Below are 18,946 nucleotides of genomic sequence, written 5' to 3' on the forward strand. Positions count from 1 at the left end.
ACCCAAAACCACCATAATGCCACAAGCACAAGACAAACTCAAATTTGTTATACCTAAAACCCCCCACCACACTAAATACATCCTATACCTTTATGCTTTCACTTCTTAAAACATTCCTTGCAATTTCCTGCACACAGGAAGGAAGAACTGCAAATAAAAATTTCTTAAAATATCTGCATTAATTCTAAGGTCATTTGCTATGACAGTGATAAGGAGCATGTAATGTCACAAATAGAATACACTGAAATTTTATGCACGCTTGTTTAGCTCACATATAAACAACTGAAAAGTAGCTATCAAACAATTCTTCTTTGCTGGCAGACAAATAAAACTCTAGTTTTATTTATGGCTATAACATACAATTTGGAAATAAACCTGCTTATTTTGAGGTTACCCTAGAAAAGCATCATTATTTGTGGGCATGAAAAGTTGGGGTCTTTGACTTTCAAAACACTTTCAGATATTTCTCCAGAAATTTTAATTTTTGTAGTAGTTTATGCTAATGCTAAAAAAGATAGCCATATTTTTAAACAGCTGTAATTAAGATGCCATAAAATTTTATGGAAAACATCCAAGTATTGCATATATCTCAGTGACTTCAACTAGCCTAACTTTTCCACTCCTACTAGATTCTGTGGTCTTGAATTTCATGTATCCTGAAGCACATTTCCTCTGCTTAGGCATAACAGGAAATAAACAGAAAGAAGAACCAAATAATTTATACAGTCATAACAAATATAAAAACTCTGAATTAATTGAAATTCACTGAAATAATTTATCACTGCTTAGATGACTAGTGTAGCATTTCTCCTGCCACCTCAGTTTTGTACTCTGGAATTATCTTTAGCTATTTTTTAATTCTACATGTGTATACTACATAGAAGTATACCCCTATAAAAGATTATAAAATGAAACACAGCTGATTTAACCCATTAGATAAAAGACTAATAACTAAATCATTCAGAAAAAAAAATCAAATCACGCTTTGAATAACAGCTTTAATAACAGATAAGGTCATTTATCCTTAAAAGCATAGTTACGAAGAAATGGGCCTTCAATCAGTTCCACATGCCCATAAAACTGCATGCAGAACTTGATTTTTTTTACATATGTGTTCTGTAATGCTGTACTCTGCTTATTTTGAATACCTCCTTGGGATATGTTCTTGTAGCCAGTTATTCCATTGAGTTACATTCATGTACTTTAAGTGTTTTCACTCTCAGACATTGCTTAGGATTTACTTCCCTTCTCTTCTCTGTTTTTTCATTATTGAAGTGTTTAAAACCATTTCAGAAGATTTCTGAGATACAATCTTTACCACCTTCTACAAATATAGAAGGGATTTTCTTATCCTTGTCCTTTCTATATGATCTCAATCTCCGAACTTTTGGAATGACTATGTTCTTCTTAGAACTGTTTAGATTTTATTTGCTTTTGGGCTATGAAATTTATTAGGTGTGAAATATTTTATTGCCTTATTTACTGGCTTCAGCGTCCCATTCTGGGAAAGTAGGCAGATCAGCTACAGGCACCCCTAAAGGATGTTCCTCCTTTTCCAGCCAATGGAAATGTGAGTGCTGTTCTGCAAGCAGCATGTCTCCTGAAGCACTGCCCCAGCTCACTCCAAGTGCTCACCACCTGGAGCGAAGCCAGACATACACCCTGGCCTGTTCCAGAGAGCTGGAGAAGACTGCACTCCATTAGCAAAGACAAAGAAGTCATTTATATTTTTCATAAGCAGAACTACTTGACATAAAACCTAAATTTTCTTCACCCAGCAATATGAAATTGGTCATTCAATTATCAAATAAAGAACTGAAAAGAGAATTTATGCAACAAACATCTATGGCAAAAATTCGATTTCCCCCTTAGGCAGAGAGAAATAAGTGCCAAAATTGAAAAAACACATCCTTCTACAACCTCCTTCCAATTACTGTGCCATCCCAGACAGGACATGTAGCCCTGTCAGTGGTTGCTCCAACTTCCTTGACGGTCTATCGTGGACATTTATATTCTATTTATCTAAGATATATTGACCAAATATTTAGCACTATCCCAACATGTCCAGATAAACACATAATTTAACAGCATTTGACAAATAAAATGAATGAACAGGCAGCGTACAAGGACACTGATTATGGTGAGCAGCTTACAAACCTGTGTTAAAAACTCCAAATTTATATTTCTATTGAAGTATAACAGAAGATTCAGGTTTAGCAAGCACAGAATTTGGAATCAATGTACTTACATGGAGGACCTGGAATGGGTTGCTGAGAACCTGGGCTTGGGCACCACAGCCTGAGCAAGGGATTCAGGAGGTTTCTAATCCCTTCCCATCTCCTCCCTTGTAGTCTGTCAGACTGTGGACTCACTTTCTGAGGGTGGCTTGTTGATTCATTCTTCCTTTTCAAAAGCAAATGCCCTCATGGCTGATCTGTACTTGCAAGGCATGGAAAGAAACTGGCAACTCGTGTATCAAAACACACCAAACTTTTACAGCTGTCTCATTAACATATCGGCTACATCATGTTTAGCCCTATTAAAGACAAAGAAAACCCTGCCCAAGCCAAAGTGTCCTACAGGAACACACAAATTTAATATGCAGCAAAACAGACTAATCTTCAGGAAGCCATTCTGTTTGTTCTTGTTCACACATTAGCTATTTTTCTACTATGATATAATCAAGTGTTGCCAAAACAAGCATTCACATTAATGAGAAACATCAAGATAATCACTTGAGTTTAGCTGAGTGGTATTTTCTAGATCATTCTATCCTTCCAGTTTGCTGCACTGTCTTCATTCTCTATGGTTCAAAGCAGACTTCAAAATGTTGGGGATAAGCCTTTTCCTTAATTCTGTACAAGTCTAGCATAATAGAATTGTGGCTTTTAAGACATATCTGCAATACAAATAATCATTCATTTAATTACTATAACATAAAAGACAAGATACAAGGAAAACACCTCTCATTTGTAAAGATGATCATGACTAATCCTATGCCAAGACCTGGTTGAAGATTTAAAAAAAAAAACAAACAAAAAATACCCCCAAAAAAACCAAAAAACAAAAAAACCCCACCCCACAACTGAAAACCAGAGCATAGTCTAAAACCTTGTTTAAAATTTCTTTTTGCTGTAAGGCTCTATTGAACAATTATGTGGGGTTTTTTCATCATGAAATCAAGGCTTAGAGTAGCTATGAATGTAAGATTCCCTTATTGGGCATTCATTCCAGGCAGGTATTTTTCATTATAACTCAGTATATCAATTCTTCTTTTTTGTAAAGTCATTTTATTAAGCCTTCATGCTCCACATCCCCTTGAATTCTTATTACCATTTTCATACCCTATGGTGTGGCTGACAAGAAGCAGTGTAGATTTGACAACCAGAAGCACAGGAATCTAGCAAGAAATTACTATGCAAATGTGTCTGGGAGAAGATAAAATTAATAAATATTTGCTGATGGGCCTTTTGCTCCAGTAGGTGGCACATTTATAATGAAAACTTAACAGTAGTTTACGCTAAAGATCAGAACCCTCAGATGTACATGTCTCTGATGGGTGATAAAAGAGGAAAAACACTTCCAAGTGTTGTCATTTTAGAGAAACCAATCCAAGTTCACTATTAGATGAAAATATTTTCCTTCCAACTTCTCACATTCTATAAATGTTTTATTTACAAAAAAAGATGTAATTTTGCTCTGCAGTTACTAGTAACTTCCATAATAAAAGGTTCATTAAAAATAACAGTTCTTTATGAAAAAAGCCTCAAACATTTATACACATTAGACTTTAGTTAACTTTGCAGCTAAAGGAAGGTAAGTCACAGGAAAACACACTGCATTTTTACTTTGCTGTAGACAAAAATCAATTATAAACTCTAACACTAAAAGAAAAATCTAAGAGAAAGGGAAAAAATATTACAATGTGATTACATAAAATTTCAACTAAAGGAATGTAAGATGATGTTCCAGAAAAAAAATAAGGAACTGACCTGAAATAACTACTTAACTTCAGTATGGGGAAGTAGAGGGAAGGCTTACACAGCAGGGAAAAAAGCAGGCAACTCAGAAGTGACCAACCTTCCCAGACGTTCAGTGATGTGCCAAACAGAAGAACTCTATTTCTGTTTTAGTTGAGCATTTTCTCTTTAGATTCTGCTACAAATTAATGTCCTTCTTTAATTCAAACCATGCTGTGACTTTCAGTTCTTTAAAAAAATAAAACAAACAATTTGCAACATATTTTTGGAATTATTCATGGACAGCACTCTCAAAATCCTATACACAGGCACACATATGGATCAGGGGTTATCCCAATGCAGAAATGAGAAGAGTTTAGATAAAGGTCAAGTGTAAAGCAAATGGCAAAAATAAAATCTAAAAGATACTAAAATTCATAGAGCTGGCAGCACAGCCTTCAGAGTCAGAAATACTGACCACCAAGTTGCAAGGTATTATAAAGATTAGCATTATGTATTACATTCCCAGGCTTAGGAGCAAGCCTGTTAACAGCACATCTCGTCAAGACAGTTTTGTGCAACTAAATGGCAAGCATTTACCTTAAGTAAGAAATGGGAAGGGGTTGGTTGTCCAAATAAATTAGTATGCTGTGCCTACCACTCAGCATAAACTACATAAAGAAGCCTTTGTGGATAGATGGATGTAGGTGCTAAGCACATGCTCCAAGGAGTTAAAGACATCTCAAGGAGAATAATCTGAACATGACACTGTATGATATTGTCTCTAAACAATAGCAATGAAGTGGAAAAAAGGCAATGGCTAATGAGCATGTCTATCAGATGCTAGTATGAGTGGACTGAAAAACATAGAGACTAAACAAAATTATTTGCATGGTTAGATTACAGATATTCTTGTCCCAAAACTTAGGTAAACTGTAAGGAAACATCTTGTCAAGTAAATCATATACTCAGTATCTCTACAAGCTGATTAGGAAATAGGCAGAAGATTCTGTATTCCCCATTTTCTGTGTCTTCACTGAAAGTATGCTTTACATAAATCAAAACTTTTGAAACTAATACCAAGAAAATTAGGTGATGTGATAAGTAGATATCATGTAAAGAAAATCCCACTACAACTGTGCCAATCCAATCCCTACACAGGTATTAAGTTAATTTAAGATATTATGGTTTTAAAAAATTGGCAAAATAACTTTGAGTGGCAAAGTTCACTGCACATCCTGGATGGTACCCAGAAGCGGATACAGAGCTGCAACATAGCTGCCTTTAGTGCTTAAAATACATATTTAGAAACAGAGACCAAACTCTACAGAGGAGCAAAACAAGCAGTGCAGACCATGAGCAAGGAATTTAACCCGGAAAATTACTCTCGTCTCACAAGTGCTCAGAAAAATCTTGATTCTGCCAGCTGAAAATAACTACAGAAGAGGAAAAATTAGCTAGAAAACCTTGACAAGTACTGGTATCATGCTTCTAACTTAATGCAAAGAAAGAGATCTTTATGAACTTGGTCCTGTCTGAAAGAGTATTTGTTACAGTTAAGAGTATGTTGTGCAGAATTTAAAAACCAGGACACAACAGTCCACTATTATGGAGGTGAAATTGTCCTTCTGATTCACTGGAGAGTCACTGAGGCTACTGATGCAAATCATGTTATTAATAAAGTGATACATAAGCTTTTCAAATGTTACACAATCTCTGTTTGTTAATTGTACACTTGATACAAACAGTGCTGGACTTCAAACCAAGATTACTTGCTATTTTAATATGAGAATGTACCTAATCATAGGGGTTCTTTAATAGTAAGGAAGAAAAAGCAACTCCGGGCTCATAATTAGAAAATTCAAATTGGCAGGAAGATACAGTTCTTAACCGCAATGGAGAAGGTTTATTTAAACAATTCAACAGTGTAACAAGTAATTTCATTACATCCTGAAGTCCTTAAATTGAACTTGGATGTGTCTCTAAATACTGTGTTCTAGTTCAATTACAGATTTATTTGACTAAACAGCAAACACTGGCATATTTAGGAAAGCAATTTCTTCTACTAAAGGAATTAATGAATGAGATTATTATGTCCAGTATTGTAGAAGAGATAAGGCTTGGTGATTCCTTCACTCCTCAGAGTCTATAAACCCCAATGGATGCACTAATTCTGACTTTGTTTATCCCAGAAGTGTCAGACTACACCATACACAGCTTACAAATTTGCTAACTTCCAAATTTCTTGGTAACAACTTTGCTTTGATCAATGTAACAGTAATATTTTTCTCATTATTTTCCATTAATTGGTAGATGTCCCTTCAGACTTCACTTTTCTCTGGCAGCTGATTGCTCCACACCACAACAGTATGGGCATGTTCCACCAGCATTCAGCAACAAGTTCAAAGGGAAAAGAAGAAAGAAAGGAAAAAAAATGTTTCTACATTATTATGGTTCCTCAGACTCTTCCACTGTGTGTCTGCACTGTTAGTGGTTGGTTGTTCTAACAACTACATAAGTCATGAAACCTCGAGTTTTTATAACAATTCCTTCTGACCCTAGAACTCTGTCAGAGGTAGGCAACAAACAACACGTTCACGCAATAGATGAAGTAGCGAGTAAAGGGATTTCAATCTCAAGATAAGTGGCATATTTACAGTAGAACATCAGTTCTTGTAGTGTATCATCACTCAGCTGCCTACTGAAAGCCGCTATTTCAACATATTTTTAGGCTATGTAATTTCTAGCTACATGTTTTGACCACTCAAGACGCAACAAAAATTGCCATTTTTCATCCAGATCCATGCTCCCTATCTTTTACATGGGCACCTCATCCAGTCTTTCTCAACTCCTGTTCTCCCAGCAGCATGCTTTTGCCACAGAGGGATGGATCACTGTTGAGCAAACAAGGCCCATGCTCTGGCAGCGGGGCTGGATCAGCTCCCTCCACACAGTGTGCAGCTGTCGGGGTGGGCAGTGATAACCCCGTGCTCGGCATGGGTGAGGCTGAGCAGTCTCAATTGCTGATCTGCAGCCAGAAGAAACAAGGCACTCCTGCTCTCCACTCTGTAGAGACTCAGTTAATGAATGACGATTTCTGGGATTAGGATTCTTATCTTAGTTATTTAGAGCAGTTAAAATAATTTTGATGCATTGCATCAACCTTGCAAAGGGATGACTTGAAGCAGCCAGGGTAGTGTGTTCACAATCTATGAAAGCAACACTAAGCTTTCAAATGAGGAAAACAGTATAAAGTAGAAGTCCTTAAAAAGTATAGATGGCTTTATCTGTCCAATTCATCCACTGATTTCAAGTCTTGATAATCCTAACAAGTACTTATGAAGCAAAACTATAAAATATGGAAAATAACTGTATTTAATCAGAGACAGAAAGCATATGTCTGTCATTCCATCACCCTTCAAGGATTTAAGCAAAAACAAAAAAGCATATTATGATTGCAAACATATCCTCTCTTTGCCAGGGTAGATGTCCAGTGGACTAGTGGGCAGACAGGATCACTGTCAACTACAGCCTGCTCTTTCTTTTTGGCACTGGAGTCTTGACATAACATGCTATTGAAATCTATAGTTTCAGTTTCAAAAAAGTCTTTAAATTTCAGTGATACTTGGTATTCCATAAATTAACAGCCTTTCAAATGTACTTCTTGTATAAACAAGACTAGCACCCAAAGAAACCTACATCCGCAATTAAAGAATTAACAAAGGTTCTCTTCAAAGAGGCTTCAGTAAAGGTGTCTGGAAGTTTCACTTGAATCAGTAATGAAAATCAAATCATCTGACAAAAATATTATTTATAAAGTTATTTTTGACCTTTTTTTAATTTAATGACATGTCTATTATGCCTAAAATGGACTTCCGATGATAAAAATCATTTTGGTTTCTAAACACAGACAAAAAGATGAAGCACACCATATTTGTTTAAATAGCAGTCTCTTGCTATAAAAATAAAAAGTAACACAAAATACTTAAAAAAATAACATGCTAATCATTTGTCTCTTCAGCTGTGATCAACTTCAATTCCAATTTACAAGCACGGGGGGGCAAATCCCTACGATGCTTCAGCATCCCCCACCTTCTGGGGCAGAGCACCCCACCCCTGCACACCCCACACTGGGCTCACCTTCAGCAGACAGGAAAACAAGGGAATTGATCAAACTAGCAGCTGGAAAGTGAACATCAGAACAAAAACCCACCAAAATCCAGTGCACATCTCCCCATTAGTATTTCTTCAGGCCTCTTCCCAAAAATATGTTTTACTTTTAATCTTGATTTAACGTGAGTTTTTTTAGGAAGGAATTTTCAATGGCCAGAAATGGAATTTTCTTCTAATCCAATTCAAACTCATGTTCATGAAAAATACCCAATCTGTGAACACTTACACAAATGTTTAACTTTAGGTTCACGATTAATCATCACTAAAGCGTCAGATAAAGCACTTGTGAGGGTAGGTGGCCTTGACAAGCTTGGAACATTCTGAGTCCAGTCATGCCCCTGTTTCATCTCTTGCATCAGGATGCCACAATGTTTTCTGCTCTCACAAATTCTTTCCTCTTACTCTAACTTACTTCTTGAGTTAATTGGCACATCATATATAAGCACCAACCCAACTCTCTCCCTCTTCCCCACCAAACCCATAAACATCTTTCCAACATGTGAGCATGTGCATGAAGAGCAGGGCAAGCAGCCATACATTGAAGTTGCAGAGCACCTTCAGAGAATGGAAATTCCCATGAGCTTTTACCCGTAATTGCACTACCTCATTTTTGTCCCATTTCTCAGAAGACTCCATTAAACCTGTTGTGAACAACATGATAGCTTTTGGTAAAGGCTGGTCAAACTATCTGACAGATGTTTACAAGTCAATTATCTGTTTTGTAAATTTACTATTATAATTATATAGCTTTGCTTAGTAAATCACATGTGAAATCACATCAATTGAAAGATTTATTTTTTCATAAAAGCTGAATAGTTTGGATAGACATTTCAGACTAATCTTTCCATCAATTATAATTTTCTCATGTTTACTACTTCTTTGCTGGTGAGTGTGCTGGGATACTTATAAGCAACAGCCTGCTCCTCTCTCTTAACAGAATAATTAACAGAATAATATGAAGCACTTTAAATAGCAAGCAATGACTATTTGCAACAAAAATCTTCTAAAATTTGAGAATTTGTAAAGTATTTAAGTAAATAGTTTTGTCAACCAAATAATCAAGGGTGAGTGTGTTCTTACAATGCATGTATAGGTTACAGATTTAATGAATTAGTTGCTGATAAATTATTACTTCATGGATTTGGATTTTAAGCTTCATTGATTTTCCAGTTGAGAAACAGTACCTACAGAAGGATATCAACAGCATAGATACCATGCGATAACAGCAACATGCAGAGTAGAAGTCTAGTATACAATCAACAAAACAATGTCAGCTTAATTTTTTTTTCCACAAAAATAATCTGAAGTAATCTCTAAAACAAAGCTGACTTGTTTGTTTTGAGGAAGGATGAAAGAAAAAAAAAATGAAAATTTCCTCTTGAAGGAGAAATACTTGTTAGAGAGGATGAAGTATTAATGAGCAAGTGTTTGCAACTGACAAACGAAATAAGAGGACAACAATATTTTTAGTTGTTTATGCCAGATTTGTCCTTGTTTCTGTCAATAGTTATCAAGAACAGATCTGGTACTACACCACTTTCATATATGCATTCTTTATAATAATGTTTTCAAATAACCTGGAGAAGTTTACACAAATATTTAATCCCTAGCAAATAAAACTCCGATGTTCCAGCTTTGGCTCTTCTGAAAGCCTCTGCCCTGCTAAGCAGCCAAAGTGACTGCAAAGCTTAAATCTTATTTTCAGACATAACCTGGGTTCACAGGTGACAAGTGCTGTTTATGTTTGCTTACAAAGAGGTTGCTACAATGATTACTTGATAGATCAATTTTTACTCTCCAACCTTACTAGAGATGCATCAGGCTTAAACGGTACCGCTAACAAAGTTGGCCACAACATGCACCAATTGCAAGACCTAACACTGCTCTTCAGTTCTTTCCAACTAGTCTGCTTTTTCTTGATGAAGTTATTCCTGTGACTCTTTATCCAGATGTGCCACTCTAAAGCCTGTAAATATTCCTTACCTTTTTATTTTCTGCATGGTCCATTTAAGTTTGACCAACTGATAAGACAATAGCCTCCCTTTCTGCTCACATTTAAATGTTCAGTCACAAAACATTACAGGGATGTCATCACTGCAAAAGCCGCAGGCAAATATGTGAGAATTTTGAATTCAATTTGAGAAGAAAGACAGTTTTAGGAACTTCCTACATGGATTTCTTACCTTCCCTTCCTCCCTCCACTCCCTTATTAGGAAATATCCCCCCCCCCCAAAAAAAAAAAAAGTAGAGGCCCCTGGGTGGAAGTTACAAGCTTCCAGGAGCTATGATGTTCTGACTTCTGCCTTTACAAACACTCAAAGCAAGCAAAAGTGAAACTTGCACACCAGAGACTTGCTCTGTCTCTTCCTCCAGTTTAGCAAAAGTATAAACAGTACCAATGTGAATAGCTAACAAAACCAAACAAAAAAATACAAAACCGAATACACCACAATAACCTCAGAAGCCCCATGACCTGGAAATGTCCTTTAATCACCTGACACAGATGACCTGAACACAGATCTCATACACGATCCAGAGCAACCACAACACACTAACAAGTGATGACACCAAATCCATCATATCACAGATTACTGCACAGAGTCTGAGCTTCACAAATGCACTACTGGGAGAAGTTTTATCCACTGAGCTTTCAGTCATAGCCTTTCCCTCAGGTAGTTCCCATAACAGACTATATGAATTTTCACCAGTGACCTTCACTAAAAATACCTCAAAATTCAAGATTTCCACAAAGACCTTGGCTAGACTTGGACCTGAAAGTCAAGTGATCAACATGGAATTGCTCACAACACACCACTTCCCCAATATTTTTTTTCCTTTTAGCTTATAATGTCCTCTTCTCCTTCAGAATTTCCTTGCAAAGTAACCTTGGTAGTAAGGGAGGCTGCTACCCCCTGAACTCTCTCAAAGTGCAAAAGATCACCACATATTAACAATGATGTCTTCTAAAGGAGAAGAAACTAAAATTATGGTGCCATGTGATAACTGACAATCTGATATAGAGATGGCAACAGAATGGACACAGAAACAGCAGAGACCCATACCAGCAAGTGAAGTAGTTTTGTCCAGCATAACAAACACGCCAGGTCTTGCTGCTCACTTAACTGCCAATGTGAAGTGCCAGGAGGGAAAATTTGCAGCAATAAAGATCTTGGTTTCAAGATCTTTGAAGCTGAAAGCACCTCACAAACACCATCATCTTGAAACAAAGAACCAGACAGACTGAAATGTGACAATCAGAATTCCTAGTGATAAAAGGCATGGATAAAAAGAATCCCCAAAAGAATAAAAGGACAAAGAAAGGCTCAAGCACTTAGAGTAATAAAGCAAGTTTTATAAGTCATGGTAGTGATATGTCACACATTGTTTTCTAATTGTTCAGAACAGTATTTTCTGCCTGGTAGCCTTTAAACACACGCTGAAGAACAGCAAGCAAATTTATTTAAAGGTCCTAAAAATGACAGCAGTATAATTTTTTTTAAGCTGTCAGTGTGCATCTATTATGTGACTACAGGAGGATCCAAACAACACAGCTTCAAAAAAGGAGCTTTGTTGAAGTGATACTCTGCTGCACCTTCCAAGCGTCTGTGGCAAAGGGCAGTAGTCTCCACAGTTTCTACTTCTCTTTCTCCACCACAATGATGGAATAATGAAAGATTGGGACACTACCTTGCATTTCCTTAAATAAACTGGCAGCTATGACCTTCACTTCTTCTTTTCCCATGAAGACCTATCAGTAGCTGATCAGGATCTCTCCTCAACACTTAACAGAAGAAACATTACCATCTCTAGAGCTGCCACATCTTCCCCACAAAATGCAATGGCAAATTTTGACCCTTACAGACAGAAATGAGCAAGGAAGCAGATATTCTGTCATTAAAAAAGTGCTTATCAGGGATTAAGTCAGAATTGTGAAAACCTAGACTAAAAGCAAATCAATTTTAAATTACCTACTACACAAGAGAGATTAATGTAGGCTGGACAAAGTAACCGAAGTGAAGCCCAACAGTGCACAGTGTTAACCACCTTAATGTTTCATTAAGCAAAGCTGCTAGGGAGGGAGCAGTCAGAAATCTGACAGAGTCAGAAAAATAACAAAACTCTTCCAGGAACAAAACACGGGTAAAAAAGTTGGCTCATCAGTTTATGAATTAGTAAAAGAAAGTTCTACAAGGTATTTACTAACAACTTGACTTCCATAGATTTCTGAAGAAAGAGCAAAGTTTGCAACGTATTCTAAAGTTGCTATCTAAAAATCATCTCTCCCGAATGTTTAGATTGCTTCAGGCACATTTTTCAAGCATATTTTATCCTTGATCATTAAATAAGCACATAGAGCAAATGAGCATATAAGAGAGCAATTTTCAATGTCATAACCCTCCACCAAATTTATCAAGTGTAAAAAGGCAAAAAAGAATTTAGTAATTTTATGACATCAATGGTAAGCATTATCTGAAAGACCACAACAAAATAACTCCAAAATGCTATCAGAAATGTCAGTAGTTAGGTCACTGGGGAGAACTTTCCTCTATTAGCATCTCCCTAGGATCCTTATGACAAACTGGATTTTTGTTGGCGATTTTTTGGGGGTAGGGGGGTTTTGTTTTGGATTCTGCTTGTTTGTCTTTATCTCCAAAGAACACCTTCGCAGAAGCTATCAGCTTTGACAGAACACCAGAATTCTGGCGCTGAACCATAAATTGACCATTACCATAAAAAGAACTGCTAAATGAGAAACTATGTGCTCAGTATAAAACTAATTTCATGCTTTCAAAAGCACACAGTGGCTTCTAGCAAGATAGTGGCCCTGGGACTTGCAAAGACAGATTGGCTAATACAAATGGTGTGTGCTCCTGATGCAGTCTGCTTAGCCAAGCTTTACATGTACTGGCAGTAAATGGAAATTCTCGAATCTTCTGTCAAACAAATACACACTTATCTATAACTTTGGAGCTGAAAGCTATAAAACAGCTGCCTCATAAATATATTTAGCAAGGAAAAAGCATGAGCTGTCCTAGTTCCTCATAAAAAAACCCCAAACAACCAAACAAAACCTACAGCAGTCTTTACATAGTAAGCACAGACATTTTTATAGCAAGCAAGAAAAACATTTTAATATTTTTTCAACCTTTTCCCGTTTTATTAAAAAAAATTACTATCAGCATATACAAATATAATCATAGCAGGTCTCACTTCACAAACTAAACATATTAACAGAACAGCAACGCTTAAAATGTAACAGCTGAACTAATTTTTTATCTTCTGCTGTAGGTGAAATTCTCAATAAAATCCCCCTTTTTTTTTTAAACACATAGGTACAAAGTCTGTTTAGTTTACGATAATGCTTCTTTCAAGCTTAAAGATTTACTACTCGAACTTCATGGACTACCTTTAGCACACTATCTGTTCCCTCGAATAAAACTTAGTGCACTAAATCTCAAATTTAACTGGTTAGGGAGACGAAACACTAATTTTATACCCTTCTCAATGCAAGCTGTCAGTGCAAATGAATTACTGGAACCTGTCCTGGGCATGACAGGTCATAACTTCTAATATTAACAATGATAGATATATCTAAGATGTCAAATGCAGCATACTATTTATTTCATTCTTTACTTAGTTTATCTGGAGAATCTGACAGCTCTTGTGTTTCACACACCATTGTAACTATACTTCGAGATTTAACAAGCCAGAAAGCAAGCTCTGGTAAGAGGTATTTTATTCACACTGCTAATAAGCTTCTTCCTACAACAATAACAAAGCATCACTGACATTCAAAAAACATTTAATATGCATAGGAAGTCACCTACTGGAAAGATGCCCTCTGCAAACAGCAAGCAAGGAAAGGGAGCTTGCCAAATATTTAGTTACTTTTAATACTGAAATAAGAAAAGAAAAAGATGCATTACATGCATTGCCAGTTTTGTTACCCTTTCCACTGGAATAACTAAATCAGAAATGACATGCACACAGAAATAACACCAAACATGTAACACAATGTCGTAGCATAAAGCAATTCCGTGAAGTTTAATAATAAAAAAGAGACTCACCTCTACTGGGAAGTCCACCCCACATAATGGCAATACTATTTATGCAGGTTAAACAGCAACCAAGTTACATAAACAAAACTTCCAGTATGTGACCAATATGATCTATGGTGCTACAGAGTCTTGGCTCCAGCCCTGCTCATCTGTGTGACAGTGCCCTGCTATAGCAGAGCAGCCTCAAACCTTCCCAGATGCCGGCTTAGAGCCCTGCTCATTGAAAATCCTTCACACGCTGGCAACATTTTAGGGAAGGACAAGCACACTCTGAGTCATTTGTAAAGAAAGCAAAGCAATTTCAGTTCTGTATCTTCCTGCACACCGACACACAGAGCACTGTCAAAGTAGAAGTCTGCGGGAATTTATGCTCCAAATCAGGCAACCCAAGCCTTCATTATCAATGCATGGAATCAGCTACAGTGATCAAATTCAAACAAACCGTAAAAAAAATAAAAGGATATGATTATGAAAGGCTCTACAGATTCAGCTCCAAACCACACAGAACATGGAATCATCTATCTCGACTGTGTAAATGTTAAAAATAGCTCTGTCTCTTCTACAATGAACACAAGACAGAGGAGAATCAGCAGCCTGTATTGTGATGAGGTTCGTTATTGGGGAAAGAAAAATCCAGCAATAAAAATTAATGATTCTTTACAGCTTTTTTAAATAAGATTAATTTGCAATTATGCAAATGAACAAATAAGTACTTTTTAACCACATAACAGTCTATTATACATTAAAACATAGGATATCTATTAAAAAGAGTAAACATTTAGATGAGAAAATTTAGAATACTGACCCAGCTAAAACCTGCACAGTCTAGCAGATTAAGTATCTGCACACACAAAAAAAGAAAAAAATCACTAAAAACATAACATTAGATGACCAATCCCTTCATCTTTCAAAAACCCCAGTAAATTCTAATTACTTACTATGAAAAATGTCCATGCTGTTCCTACTCCCACACAGTCTGCCTACTATGTAAATCTTTTTGTCTTTTCAGGTACTTCATAGGCTTTCTTTCCCCAAGAAGGTAAGAAGTCATGTGTCACTGTGCATATTCACACAGAAATACACAGTATATTAAGAATCAGAAGTAATCATAACCATGTTAAGTTTTTAAAAGAAATGGAAAGACATGGGAATTTCTTATTATAATACCTTTGCAGTTCCCCCAATATACTGCTGTGTCATGAGACAACTATGAGAGATATTTTGACAGAATCTGATCCCATGTGGGGAAACTTGCCATACTGAGAGAATATCGGTTTTCCTTTTGCAAGATAAAAGGGATAAACAAACCTGTCTTGATTATTTTATTTTTTCAGTACTTTTACTATATAAATCACTGTTATAAATTCACATGAATAAAATGTCTGCATTTATAGATCCATTTTCATCTCAGCTGTCTACGCTGCAAACTGTGGATCACATCCATCATCGCAACAGTGAAGAAATACTTGCAGCAACATGAACTCAACTGATTTAAGAAGTCTCCAGGCCATTGCCCAAACTGTTTAAATGACAAGGACAATGCTCCAACTGGAGCAGAAGTTGTGTCATTACCACTCCTGCAGCCAATCTCAGCTTGAAGCCATGGCTGGTGCCAGCTGTAATTTTGGTCCTAGACTGTAGAACTTCTGATAGTATCTGATGTCTTAAATGCTGGTTCTTTACCATAGCATAACTGCCTTCAAAGTGAGGTTAAACTCTCCAGGAAGATTTTGCTACAAGAAAATACTTATGCAAAGTAGTGGCAAAGAGTGCCAAATGTATTAGCCAATTCTATTTTGAAATCATTACACACTTCACCCAAAGTACCACCCCCCCATAAACCATTTTTTTTCATACTAGTTATATACTCTGTTTCTTTGCTTACAAATGTCATTCATGTGCTCCCTATCTCCAAGAGAATGGAGGCTGCAGATGAAAAAGTGGCGTTTGCTATTTGCCATTAGGGAATTTTTGAATGTTTTGCTCTAATGCAACTTATCAATTACTTAAAAACAATCAACCTCAACAAAGCAGTAATTTTCTACTTTTTTTCCTGAACACTACTATTGAGGGCACATATCATCTATTTACTATTTTTATTAATTTTACCATTACTTCCACAGCGCAGCCACTCAAATGCAGAACGAACCATTACGCATACAGTGAGTGGTTATTGGAAAATAAGAAACCAACTTTAATGTCAGGTCTGGTCCTTGATATTAACTCTCATCATCAACATTTTGTAAGGAGTATCAAGAACACCAAAGGAATAAAATAAATCCCTTGAATTTCTGAGCAGCTAATCATGATCCTGATGGGTGTCTTTCAACTCGGCATACTCTTTGATTCTATCATGACTTCTGTGAAAGAAAAACAGCAATCACTTACCATAAATACATTTCATGTTGTAAAAAAATGTTAACTTACATAGCATTATCTATTTGTTAAGTAAATTATGGCAAATACTCAGATGATGCCAAGAACATGATACCATCCACCAAATGCAATCCTGTTCAAGAGACCACTGAACAAGACAAGAAGTCAGCATACCCTGTAGCAAGAAGTGAAATACTAATAGTTTTTCAACAGTGTACTAAGCCAAGTTGCATTATGTCACATAACTCTTTTTGTTATCATTACTATCGTATTGGAGAAAGTAATAGTTTTGCTTTTCAGCAAAAGAGTCTAACTTTTTGCAAAAGAAAAATGGATTTTACCTAGAGTAGGACAGCTTAGTCTGGAGCAAACTCCCTCTCAGAGGTACAGTGTGGGGAAGTCCCAAGGACTTGCTCCAGTTTGTGCCCCCACAACAGCACCTTCCTTGAAACTGCTTTCTGAAGGCTGGGCTGTAGGCAGCAGACATGGAAGGCAGAACAAGTGCTGACCCTCTACAAGCCTCAGGTTCTGGCATAACACAAAAAAAAAGAGTAAGACCACAGTGGTTTCTACTATCCTCCTGCTTTTCTCTACAGACTAATTCCTACAGCTATGCATACATGCATTTAAGAGGACTCAGCTCACAAATATTTTCAGGATATTTTTGATTGCTGCTTACCATTCCTCTGAGTACTTGGTAGACTATTTCATAAAGATCTGCAATAAAAATCAGATTATCCTTGTTCTTTTTTTAGATTAATGAAAGAAACATTTAGAAGGAATCGAGGACCTAGATCAAAGTAAGCAAAAATTCTCTTCTCCATCACACTGGCACAAAGCTGGCAACTAAGCTACCTGTCAGAAAGCTCATCTTGGACCAGCTAAGGATTCAAACCTATATGCAAAGACATGCATTTAGGATAAGATCCTTGTGACAAAAAACAAGGAAAAGCTCCGCTGAAATCGGAGCAATGCACTGCAGTTTCATTCTCTTGTAACCAACCACCATTTAATCCCGCACTGACCTAGTCCTCTGGCAAGCTGATTTCTATTACAGTTTAATAAATAAAATAAAATAATAAAAAAGGTCTTTCTTGTATGCACAAGGCCAAAAGTGGCAAGGCAGATTTAAGGCTATCTGAAATATTTTCAGTATAATTTTTCAATGTCTATCAATAGTCAGTTTTACCTTTTGGCTGAAGACACTATTCACACTTCATACATTTAATTTGGAAAACTAATATGCAAGTTGGCTACACAGTCCATGGATACTATGAAGCTATTAATTGTAAGCCTCTCTGACTCTATTAGCTTGATAGGATGCCTAGACTTCCAAATTTATATAGTATTGCGCAAGGAGGCAAAGAAGGTCTAATCTCTATTGCCGAAAGTGAAAGAAACCCTTCCTTCTCCATACTCCCCCATTCTCCTCCCATGCCCAAGACTGCTGGTTTACCTACTCCCTTGCACCACCAGGCCCTTTTTGTGACCTGATTTAAGATACAAACACAGCAGAAGTCTAGTGATTTACGCATTTATTTTGCTGTATCAACAAATCCCTGGCTGTGACTGCTGTGAACCAGATCACACAAAGGCGTGTTTATAATCTCTCAGGAACACATTCTGCGATTATTTTCTCAGTACTGCAGGGTTAACATAGTAACTAGTAGGAGTGTTCCCTACAAAGAATGGTACAGGGTACAGCATTTCCAAAACTGTCCTGCAAGGTCAGAGGTTGCAAAGCTGCAGCTACAATGCACTGCAACAGACGTCCCACTGGCGCCTCCAGCCACACCTACAGCCAGACCTTCACATGGGGAGTAAGGAGTGCCCCTGGCCCTAAAGCACATCTGCTTTTTAAAATAGCCTAGGACCCAGGGAAAAGGGATTCTGCTGTGCCCACCTGTAAATTTGGACACCTTATGTAACAAAAAAAATGCAACTTTCCTACCCGTTTCCAAGGGTCTGTAAAACTTGGACTTCAACAGGTATTTCTAGTCCATTTACTTAAAACGACACCAACCGTTCCCATGCTAGCACGGGAGCATAGGAGAAAACAGGAGACTCACCAGAAGATACCAGGGAACAAGCAATGAAAATTCCTGGAGCAAAATCGGTGTCGCCTCCAAAGGAGAACTGGGAGGAATACAACGAAGTCATCCACAAAACTGGCCCCATATATTTGCATATATTAGCAAACCACTCGCAGTTATCCTTCCCAATATTTTGTTTACTCAGACGAGGCTCAAGCGAGCCGCAGAGCGGCAGCCCCGGCGCGCCGCGCATCGCTCGGGCTGCAGCACCATCTCGTGGCAGCCTTGCTGTCCCGCACTGCCGCTGCCTCCCTCCCGTCCTCATTTCCTGAGCAATTAACTCATT

The 18,946-nt window shown here is 37.1% G+C and overlaps 1 protein-coding gene across 4 annotated transcripts in view; it reads right to left on the minus strand.

The window, feature by feature from the left end:
- Window positions 1–18,656, minus strand: part of ZNF385B (zinc finger protein 385B) — a 132,443-nt gene extending 113,787 nt beyond the window's left edge. The window contains exon 1 of one of the 4 annotated variants that reach the window (XM_071561983.1): window positions 18,637–18,656. Coding sequence is in view for 1 of the 4 variants with exons in the window: in XM_071561979.1 (XP_071418080.1) it covers window positions 14,201–14,225 (25 nt within the window). In the remaining 3 variants the exon portion in view is untranslated. Of the gene's footprint in view, window positions 1–10,115; window positions 10,198–13,960; window positions 14,030–14,200; window positions 14,608–18,636 lie in introns of those variants that run through there. The other 3 variants (XM_071561979.1, XM_071561977.1, XM_071561982.1) reach the window with 3 other exon arrangements.
- Between the last annotated feature and the right edge of the window lie 290 nt (window positions 18,657–18,946).

This window comes from Pithys albifrons, chromosome 8 (genome assembly GCF_047495875.1).
Source record: "Pithys albifrons albifrons isolate INPA30051 chromosome 8, PitAlb_v1, whole genome shotgun sequence".
In the NCBI taxonomy this organism is placed as follows: Eukaryota; Metazoa; Chordata; class Aves; order Passeriformes; family Thamnophilidae; genus Pithys; species Pithys albifrons.